The sequence below is a fragment of the Ochotona princeps genome, chromosome 17, assembly GCF_030435755.1.
Source record: "Ochotona princeps isolate mOchPri1 chromosome 17, mOchPri1.hap1, whole genome shotgun sequence".
Taxonomy (NCBI): Eukaryota; Metazoa; Chordata; class Mammalia; order Lagomorpha; family Ochotonidae; genus Ochotona; species Ochotona princeps.
Window position 1 is genome coordinate 8129780 of NC_080848.1, and position 11225 is coordinate 8141004.

General features: G+C 38.3%; 1 protein-coding gene across 1 annotated transcript in view; it reads left to right on the plus strand.

Moving 5' to 3' along the window:
- ABCA5 (ATP binding cassette subfamily A member 5) overlaps positions 1–9954 on the plus strand; it is a 66946-nt gene extending 56992 nt beyond the window's left edge. Inside the window, exons 33-39 of the mRNA XM_058675972.1 lie at positions 1040–1115; positions 1239–1333; positions 5706–5825; positions 6878–7027; positions 7447–7526; positions 8986–9041; positions 9640–9954. Coding sequence (XP_058531955.1) covers positions 1040–1115; positions 1239–1333; positions 5706–5825; positions 6878–7027; positions 7447–7526; positions 8986–9041; positions 9640–9747 — 685 coding nt within the window. The 3' untranslated portion in view covers positions 9748–9954. The remainder of the gene's footprint in view (positions 1–1039; positions 1116–1238; positions 1334–5705; positions 5826–6877; positions 7028–7446; positions 7527–8985; positions 9042–9639) is intronic.
- The last annotated feature ends 1271 nt before the right edge of the window (positions 9955–11225 follow it).

Genomic DNA, 11225 nt, shown 5'->3' on the forward strand with positions numbered 1-11225 from the left:
TAAGAGAGGGGGAGACAGATCTCCCATCCACTGGTTCACTCCACAGGTGGCCATAATGACCAGAACTGGGACAAGTTGGAGCTTCTTTTGGGTCCGCCACATGAGTACAAGGGCCCAAGAACTTAGACCGTCTTCTGCCGTTTTCCCCAGGCCGTGAGCGGGGAGCTGGATCTGAAGCTGGGCAGCCGGGACATGACCCAGTGCCCACATGACATGCCCAGGGTGCTGGATCTGAAGCTGGGCAGGCGGGACATGACCCAGTGCCCACATGACATGCCCAGGGTGCTGGATCTGAAGCTGGGCAACCGGGACATGACCTAGCACCCACATGGAATGCCAACATCCCAGGCAGCATACCTTCACTTGCTGAGCCACAGTGTGGGCAACTACAGATAGTTACTTCCAAAATTCCAACAGTTGTGAAAATAAAAGGCATTTTTCTATTTATACTTACAGAAAACATACATTATTAAATGATACAAAAGTTGCAGTAAATCATTTAATGAAGATACTAATTGTTTAAATAGTTTAAATGGCAAGTTAAGGCTAACTAAATCTCTGCCTGCAAGTTCTGGCATCCAAAGTGGGTGCCAGTTATGTCCTAGCTGCTGGATTTCTGATTCATCTCTCTGCCTGTAGTAAGGAAAAGCTGAAGATGGCCCAAGGTCTTGAGACCCTGCAGCCTCTGGGGGAGACAGGGAAGAAGCCCCTGGTCTCAGCTTTGGATCAGCTCGGCTCTGATGGCTGTAGCCATTTGGGAAGTAAACCAGAGGATGGAAGACCTCTGTCTCTCCTTCTTGCTGTAAAAAATATGCATTACAAATAAAAATACATAATGTGTAGAAAATGATTGCCATTTTCCCACCTATTTATACTAAAGCTTAACTGAGTAACTGTTCTAGAATAAACCGTGACAGTGATTATATGCAGTTTATATATATATATGTCATATGTATACATATGACACATATACATATGTCATATATATATATATATACATATGTCAGGGTACATTCATTTTGTGCTGTCCATTTTGCAGAATAACAAATGCACTTGATTTAAAAGAACATCTTCAGAAAACCGTTAAGAAACTACCTGCAGGCATCAAACGAAAGGTATTTACATTTCTGACAAATGCATCTCTATTGTATTGATTGTTCGATATCACTTACTCTCGTGATGGGGTTCCTTATAGTGAAATATTTTTGTCCACTTCCGTTGTTTTTCTTTCCATCCAGTTGTGTTTTGCCCTGAGTATGTTGGGGAACCCTCTGGTTACTTTGCTAGATGAGCCGTCTACAGGTATGGACCCGAAAGCCAAGCAGCACATGTGGTGAGTGTGAGACTGAAAACATCTGCAGCAAGCATAGTTTTACAATAAAGGAGGTTTATTTAAATTGAGTTGGTTTTTTTATTTCTTTGTTTTTTTTATGACGCAGTTCCATAGGCTCTGAGTATTAGTTATGCACATCTTGATTTGGAATCTGAACAAAACGATATAATAATTAATTCTTAGATAATTTTGTTTCCAAAGATTTCTTCAAACTTGTATTTTCATGAAGTGTTTATAATATTTTATAAAGTATATTTCATAACAGGAAGGTGTGAATAGTAGTAAAGAATTCCGTTACTTGCCTAGTTATAAACTTTTCAGTTACCGTATATAATTATCTTTCTCATAATAATGTTTTCTTAAATTTATGTTGGAACTCTTTCTAGTAATTTAAGATATCACGTAATCGAGCAATTCTTGGAGCTTCAATTTCTGTGTCTAACAAGTGTAAGGTTTACTTCATATGAATATTAAAGTTTGCTTGTGATACTGTAATTATTTTTCATTTTAATTTTTTTAAAATCTAGCTGAATTATTTTATAGACATGTAAAGATTATACTTATTTATGGGATATCATAGGATGTTTATACATGTATAGAAGAGAGAGAGACACACACACACACACACCATGTAGTCTTCTAGTCAGGTTAACTATCTTTATAATCAAACATGTAGCTTTGTTTATGTTGAAACCATCTGAAATCCTGTCTGCTAGCTGTTTTTCATTTTGCAGAGATGGCGAACATCTGGCCTATGGGCCATATCAGGCCTGTGAAATCATTTAAGGCAACCACAAGCAAGATTAAGGAAAATAAGCCAAATACAAAAAGATGAACACTGCATATTCTCCCTTATATGTGGGATGTAAAATTTAAAAATCAAATTAAAAATTGCTTGTATGTATCAGGTTTGCTGCCGCTATAGTTTGTCAGTTATGGCCATGGATGTTACATTGCTATAGCTTAGTGATTTTTTCACAGTAAGATTCACTGTGTGTAGGTGAGAATGGTCATCCTCCCGTCTGTTTATGGTTTAGAGCCCTTGTCTTTGTCACTGCCAAAGTACAGTCCTTTACTTTTTACTTTTTAAACTTTTTACTTGGTGGAGCATTAAGCTCTTTTCTGTATTGAAAAGTGAATATGTGTCACTTCACAAACAGAGGAAGACAGACAAAAGGACAGGAAGGAAGTAAAGGAAAAAAGAACAAAAGTGAGGCAGGGAATCTCATATCCTCAGATTTGTGACTGTGAACCATGTTGACTGCTAAAACCTAAATAAGTAAAAATTAAGAAAAATGATAAAATTAGGGAATCTTCAGAAAAATCTATAGTAGGGTAATTTTTAAGTTGGCAATTTTGTATGACTCACGAATGATATTATAAATACCCGACTCGCCCCAGGGAAGTTTACCACTCCTTTTTTAGAGATGAATATACAGTTTATTAAGTTCACAGTCATCCTGCTATGCATCAGAACCCTAGAACTTCTTATCTACCTAGCCATAACTTAGTACTCATTAATGGACTTTCACCAGTCTCTCCCTCTTTCCCCAGTGTCTGGCAAGCACTGTATACCCTTAGCTTAGAGGAGTTCCCCTTTTCTAGGCTGCGGTTCAGTGGGTCTTATCTATTTGTGCTTGGCCAGTTGCTCTTAGCGACTTGCAGTACCTATGAGAGTTCACTCTTTATGGCTGAGTAGTATTTTACTCTGTTGGATACCACCTTCTCCCTGTCCATTCGTCTGAGGATGGATGCTTGAGCTGTTTCTGTGTATTATGTCTAGTGCTAAAATGCTCAGGGCAGTGCAGCTGTTTCTTCGACTGGCTGAGTACACACCCAGTAGCATGCTTTCTGGAGCGTACGGTCATTCTATTCTAGTTTCTTGAGGGGCGGTCACAGTTTTCCACAGTGGCTGTCTTAGCTTACTTTCCCACCAGCAGTCTTCAGTGGTTCCTTTTTTTCCACATCATGTTAACATGTGTGGTTATCTTTTGTCATTTTGAGAACAATTGATCTTACTATACCAATAGAAGGTGATATAACCTTCTGATTTTGATTTGCATTTCCCTGACAGCAATATTGAGTGTTTTTTCATGTGTTTGTTGGGTATTAGTATATTTTCTTTGAGAAATATGTGTTTAGGTACATTGCCCATTTTCTAAAGGTTTATTTATTTTTACTTGAAAATGAGTGCTCTCGAGAAAGGCAGGGGAAGAGAGAGATCATTCATGCGCTGGTTCCAGTGGCTGCAGTGGCCAGAGGCTTCCTGCAGGGTTAGCACATGGGAGCCAGGGCAGTCCTCCACTGCAGCTCTCTCAGCCATGAGCAGGGAGCTGAATCCGAAGTGGAGCAGCTGGGACCAGAATCAGCCCCGACTGGGATGCCAGCGCCGCAGGAGCTGCTGCACTCGCCCCGTGTCACCCAGTTGCAGTTGGATGCCCTGAGTGATCTGCTGTTGAGCTGTTTGGGTTTTGTGTATATTGTGGACACTAACTACTTGTCATATCATGTTTTCCCTGTTCTGTAGGTTGTCTCTTCTCTGTACTTATTATTTCTTTTACCATGTGGACTCTCTTTAGTTTGGTCAATCCTCTGTTTTTGCCTTTGTTTACTATTTTTACTTTGTTACTATGTGACCCAAGTCAATCCTTACCTCTTTCAGTGCCCTGAAGCATTTGCCCCATGTTTCCTTCCAGTAGTTACAAAGTTTCAAGTCATTTTCAAGCTCCGTCTTGGTCGATTTTTGTCCCTGGTGAGGAATAGGCATCTAGTGCATTCTTGTCTAGGCAGAGGCTCTTGTTTTCTCAGCATCCTTGGTTTTAAAAACTGTCCTTTCTCCAGTGCATGTTAAAGCACCTTTGTCAAAGCTGAGTTGGCTTTAGTTACATGGATTTACTTCCAGGCTCTCTGTTCTATTCCATTGGCCTATGCATCTGTTTTTATACCAGTAGCATGTTGCTCTAATTACTATTGTTTTGTAATGTATATTAAAGTCAGTTTTGGTAATGCCTCCTGTTTTGTTCATGGCTTTGACTGTATGGAGTCTTTTATGAACTTATACAAAATTTAGTAGTATTTTTTCTACTTCTTTGTAAAAATTCTGGTGTTGATTTTTTTTTTTAAGTTTCTAGTAAAATTTATCAGTGGGTTCATCGGGTCCTAGTTTTTTTGTTTGTTTGGTTGGTTGGTTTTTGATAGGAGACTTTTTTTTTATTGGAAAGTCAGTTATACAGAGGGAAGGAGAGACAAATATCTTCTGTCTGCTGATTCACTCCCCAAGTGGCTGCAATGGCCGGAGCTGAGCCAGTCCAAAACCAGGAGCCAGGAGCCTCTTCTGGGTCTCCCACACAGGTGCAGGGTCCCAAGGCTTTGGGCCATCCTCAACTGCTTTCCCAGGCCACAAGCAGTGAGTTAGATAGGAAGCAGGGCCTCTGGGACTAGAACTGGCACCCATATGGAATTCCAGCATGTGCAAGGCAAGGACTTTAGCTGCTAGGCTACTGCGCCAGACTGGCTTTTTGTTGTTTTTAAGATCTATTTATTTGAACAGCGCAGTTATGAGAGAGGGAAAAACAGACCATTCATGCACTGGTTTACTTCCAAAATGCCCACAGTAGCTAGGGTTGGGGCAGATAAAAGCCATGGACCAAGGATTCCACGCAGGTCTCCCACATCGTTGGCAGGGGTCCAGTTACTTCGATCATTTGCTGCCTTCCCAGGCACATTAACAAGGAGCTGGATTGGAAGTGGAGTTGCAGGGGCTTGAACTGGTATTCAGATGATGGCATGACAGGCAGCAGCTTAACGTGCTGTGCCACAATTCCACCCTCTTTGTTGGTTTTCTGTCTGGCAACCTGATCTCTTCATTTCAAGAAGAGGGATGTGGACTTCCCTGCTTTTGTCATGTTGGACTCCGTCTCTGTTTAGGCCTGTTAAGATTTGCTTTATGTATTTGCATGCGCAGAGGCAGTTGTTAGCAGCTATTTCTGTTGTTAACAGCTATTTCCTCTTGCTGTATTAAACTCTATCACTGCATAATAATCTTGTTTCTTTTTACTGTCTTTGACTGACAGTGTGTTTTATCCAACCATGGTTACTCCTGCTTTCTCTTCAATTCTATTTTTCTGACAACTTAAAGAGACATTAATTTTTATGATTCATTAGTTAGCCTTTTAACTCTTATAAACAGTTGAAATCAAAGTTTCTTGTCCTTGGACAAGCTTGAAAAACTAATGAAAACAAATTTGCAAAAAATGATATAACAGTTGCTATTTGGTTAGTTTTGATTAGCCAAATTAAGTAATTAAGTGTTTTAAAACAATATTATCATTTACAGATACATTCCTTTTTAAAATTTCCTTTTTTTTTTCAGGCGAGCAATTCGAACTGCATTTAAAAACAAAAAACGAGCTGCTATTCTGACCACTCATTACATGGAAGAGGCAGAAGCTGTCTGTGACCGAGTGGCTATCATGGTGTCGGGGCAGCTAAGGTACCAGAGCCAAATAAGAGTGTTCAAGAAATGACAGCAGCAAGGAAATTTTGAATGTTGTCATTTGAGAAGCTTACTCTGTGTTCATCCAAGTGTTAAAAAGTGTTTCCTCATTTGAACTTTTGTGTCAGTTACTTTTTATACAATCATTTGAAACTGTTCTTTTTATTCTAAAATACAACAAGCTACTTTGCATCTGAAATCACCTTAGTTATTCAGTAACTTGAAATGTTATTTCATGCAAAATATTGTTATTTTTAAACTTGCTAGGCTTGTATCAGGTTATAGCACAAAGTATAAAATATGCATTCATATTTAGATAAATTAATGATTGAATGTAAGAAAAGAGACAAGTATTCTTTGCAGAACGGTTCTAAGACGGGAAACTTTTCTATCTCGCACCCTAAGTTTAACCTTCCCTGTACTAGTTCTAACGCATAAAATAGGAGAAGGGGCAAGTGACAGCTTTACAGTGGAGAAGCTGGCAAAATAATACCTTAACTGAATAAAAATTATGTGGGTATCTTACGTCCCTTTCCTGTGCAGCTCTGAAAAGGGTAGTTTAGTCATGTGGGACTCGCTTCAAAGTTGTCCCCCTAGTATAATGCAGAAAGCATCAGCGGACCGTGACTAAGGAGTGGTGTGCCAGAGCAGCCGACAGGTGCTTCTCAGGACTGTGCAAGTCACAGAAGAGAAGGGGGCTGAGGTGCTGCTGGAAAACAAGGAGACGTGGCAGCCAAGTGCCAGTGGGGCAGACCCTGGGCACGAGCGCACCTGTGGAAATGCACCTGGTTCTGAAGTTGAGTGGATCGTGGCAGACCAGGCAGGTCACTCGGTGTTGGCTAGCGTGCCAGAGTAGTGCCTTCGTGTTAGGTCAACTGCATGAGGCAACTGTGCAGACGCTGTGTTACCTTTGCATTATTTTCTAAATACAAATATATTGTAAATACCCCACATGTTTGTTAATATTTGCTATAGATTGAAGTGAGAAATCAGTCTTTGGAATTGTCATGCCATTTTGTGTTTGATCTTTCTTTTAAAAATTAATTCAGATGCATTGGAACAGTACAACATCTAAAGAGTAAATTCGGAAGAGGCTACTTTTTGGAAATTAAATTAAAGGACTGGATAGAAGACCTAGAAATAGACCGCCTTCAAAGACAAATTCTGTATATTTTCCCAAATGCAAGCCGTCAGGAAAGGTAAACAAAAAAAAGTAGTTATATTCTTTCCAGAATAATATTCATAACAGGTTTTTAAGGACAAGAAAGTCCTTTTCCATCCCTGGACGGTGCTGGTGTTTCTGTATAAGTACATGTGCCTTCCATTGGGCTGCTGTATTACCACTGTTACTGATGTACCAATGAGCCTAACCATGGAGTTTTGTGTCTACCATACTCTTAGATGTCTCCATGTTTGTTTGTATTTTAAACTTTTTTTCTCATCCAGTGGCAGTAATAGAAATCATCTTACTGTGTATACAACTTACCATTTTAAATACATTGTTATCCAAATAAATAAAAAAAATTACATCATTAGAATTTAGGGATTCTGAAGTTTTTAACTTAAGAGCAAAGTAGTAGTAATTTTAAATTTTTTTATGTTTTACCTTTGTTTTCAGTTTTTCTTCTATTTTGGCTTTTAAAATCCCTAAGGAAGATGTTCAGTCTCTCGCACAGTCTTTTTCCAAGCTGGAAGAAGGTACGTGGTAATGGGAAAGCATTGCAGAGGTAGTCCTCAAATTACGAAGAAAATGCATTTTAAAAGTTTAGAATTATGAGCTCAGTTTGTGGGAACTATGGGAAATAAAATACTTTTACTGATTTTATTAAAACTGTGGATAAATACTAGTTCTGAATGTGTTTTGCAAACCACTGGAATTATGGTGTAGAGGTGTAAGCCTCTCCTGATCTGCAGTGGACCGCATCGCAGCTGATTTTGCCACAGCCATCAAAGGTCAGCCTGGTTGCCTCTTAGCAGTCGCTCCTGCAGGAGAAACATGGAGCTTCCCGAATCCTTGCTTGGTGTCAGGCCAAGAGGTAGTAACAATAAAAAGAGCGTTCATCCTGCACTAGAATAGACACTCTCGGGCTTCTAAAGAAGCTTACGGGGTGTTGGCATTTTAAAAAGAAGTGATGGGTCGCATAAGTACATGGTGGCAGCGGAAAGGGATAAGTTCTTTGATGGGGCCAGTGTTCATATAAAAATGTTTTCACATTTATAAATTATGGGGAGACTGTGTTAATATGTAAGATTTATCAAAATTAGTACTTTTTAAAGTAACTAATTTTTAAAATATTTTTGTTCTGTGAACACTGAATACAAAAAATTTCCTGATACTACACATCGCCCTCTCACAGCAATGGATTTATATGTTGATTTTTTTCTCTCTCCTTTATTTTTTTCTGCTGTTTGTGTGCCTATTAAATGCATTGACGTAGGCAAAGTTTCATGGCTGTTTGTGATTTCAAGGAACATAGGCGTTCTTTAAGGATAATTAAAGAGGTGAATGTAATACGCACAGAAATTCATTATCAGATTATACTGCAAGCAGACATGACAATAAGCCACACTGGTTTTGTTGAGGGATAAAGCACAGGTAATAAAAGAAGGAGGATTCAGGGAGATTTGTGGGGAACAAAGAGGGGAGAGCCAGAGGAAAAAGTGAAAACCAGTAACGAGGAAGACGATACACGAAGAGCAGAAGGGAGCAGACAGGTGTGCACAGGTTCTCAGGCTGGCAGGTGTGGGCATGGCGAAGGGCAGACAGGTGCGCACAGGTTCTCAGGCTGGCAGGTGTGGGCATGGCGAAGGGCAGACAGGTGCGCACAGGTTCTCAGGCTGGCAGGTGTGGGCATGGCGAAGGGCAGACAGGTGCGCACAGGTTCTCAGGCTGGCAGGTGTGGGCATGACGAAGGGCAGACAGGTGTGCACAGGTTCTCAGGCTGGCAGGTGTGGGCATGGTGAAGGGCAGACAGGTGCGCACAGGTTCTCAGGCTGGCAGATGTGGGCATGGCGAAGAGGACAGAAGAAAAGAAGAAACTTCACACCGAATCACTTCATTGGGGAGTTTCAAATAGACATTGTTAGCTACATCAGCAGTTAAGCAGTCTTGTTCTCTAACAATAGTAATAAGTAATTTTGTTTTGTATTTTGATAGCTAAACATACTTTTGCCATTGAAGAATATAGCTTTTCTCAAGCAACACTTGAACAGGTACTATAAAGTTGAAATTTTAAAGATGATTTTGTAGAAGAAAGTATCTAACATGAGTTAAGTTTATATTGTAAAGAGATTTTGAACCAGAGACAAATTATTATAGACTAACCATAAGCTTTGTGTTACTTTAGGTTATCGATTGCTTAATTGCTTGGAAGTTTTGCTTAATCATCTGTTGTTTTTAGTTGACAAATAGTGTTTATATATGTTTCTGGAATGCACAATGTGCAATAACTTAGTCAAGATAATTTCTGTTTGCCAGTTTGAATAGCTCAGTAAATCAGTTTGGATAAGGAAAGCAAGTCAGGAGAGTATTTATTGGAATATCTGAAATCCTGTTATTTAAACATTTATTAATTATGATAATGCTACTTAATACATTAAAGCAGAAATTAAAGACTCTCATGAAAATAACCTTCATTTTTACGTGTCATGCATAAAGGTGACTCATTGGTTTATAAATGTGAATATCCTGCCTCAGTTGTACAGTTGACAATTTAATTAAATATAGGCTTAGACCTTTCTGATGAAGTTTGAGGTTCCTTGGGATAATCCAGACTGAGATTAACTTATTAATTGATTTCTTTTCATCCAGGTTTTTGTAGAACTCACTAAAGAACAACAGGAAGAAGATAATAGCTGTGGGACTTTAAACAGCACACTTTGGTGGGGAAGAACACAGGAAGACAGAGTCATATTTTGAACTTGTGTTTTTCAGTCAGCTTATCAAATTTATTTATTTGTTCTTCGTTTTATTCCAAAATTATTTTAAAACTTTGTTTTATAAATGGTAATTAGAGAACCGTGAAAGCACTCGGGACATTTCTACGTTCCTTCAGTTCAGCTTTTGTGGTTGTGTGTTTTGTTCTCTTTCAATAAAGACTTCATATAATTAACTGAATGTACATGCTCATGTGTGAGGCATATTGGACTGTGGTCTGTGTGTCATCGTTTGATGGTACAGAAGCAGGGCTTCTGAATTTAAAGGAAGAGTGGCTGAATAATTTTATTTGAATACTTATTTTTTAAAAGTTTGTAATATCTTAATCTGAATAAGAAGTAATACACAAATGATACATATAAAAGAGATAAAGCAATGCATAAGATTCTTGCTTCTTCTTTTCATTATCTAGAGAAAACTTTGAATGGAATCACCAGCCTTAAAAACCAGAATTAAATCATTAGTCTTAGAGGTTAGAGAAGTGCCGTCCACCAGGTGGCAGTCATCAGTCACCACAAATGAGATTTTTAGATTGTAGCTAATGTTAGATGCAGATAATTAGGTATTTTAAATTTAATTTATTTTGTTATGGAAAAATTGATGTGTCTGATAATTCCAATTCTAGGATGGATTTCCTAGAATATTAGCATTTAATAGTTTGTATGACTAGAATGAAAGACATCTATATGGGGGAAAAATTTAACTATCTTCAACCTCATTTTTCTTGGGAAATACAAGTTGTGTTGTCTTTCTTTTAAATGGCTCATTTATTATTCCTTGGAAAAGTAATCGATTGAATAATAATCCCTGTGTCCATATAGTTTTAAAGTAAGTCAGTATAAAGATTTATTTCGTAACTTACTGCATATTAACTCTGGAAGATGATGGACTATATTTAAACTCCTTCCTGAGGGTTCAGTTAAAGATTTTAAATGGAGCATATATAATTATCTTTATTGAGAATCCAAATAAGTAAGGCATCATTAAAACTGTCTTACAAATGCTTCCTTGCAGCATCCATGTATGGAACATAGCTATAATATATGGCATATATACTACTAGTTGACATTATATTTCAGCCACATTCATGAACGTATTAGCATTACAAAAAAGTATCAAGAGTGTGTTTATTGCATTCGAGACATAAAAACAATACGATTTGGATAACCAGTTATCTGAAATGGCCAAGCGCTTTAATGAAGTTACAAATTTGTTAATGTATGTAACAATGGAATTGTAGTTTTGTTGTGTAATAAGACAACTGTGGTTTTAAGCTGAAGCTGACTTAAAATAGTTCCTTTCTAAGTTCCAGGAAAATGACAGACACGTTGCTCATTGCTATGGCAACCACTATGCACATTTTCAAACATACTGTTTGAACAGTTCTCTTAAAATGCCTTATGGAAAAAAATCCAACCTTGCAAGTTTCTGTCTGTATTTTATAGCCCGCAGTGGAGATG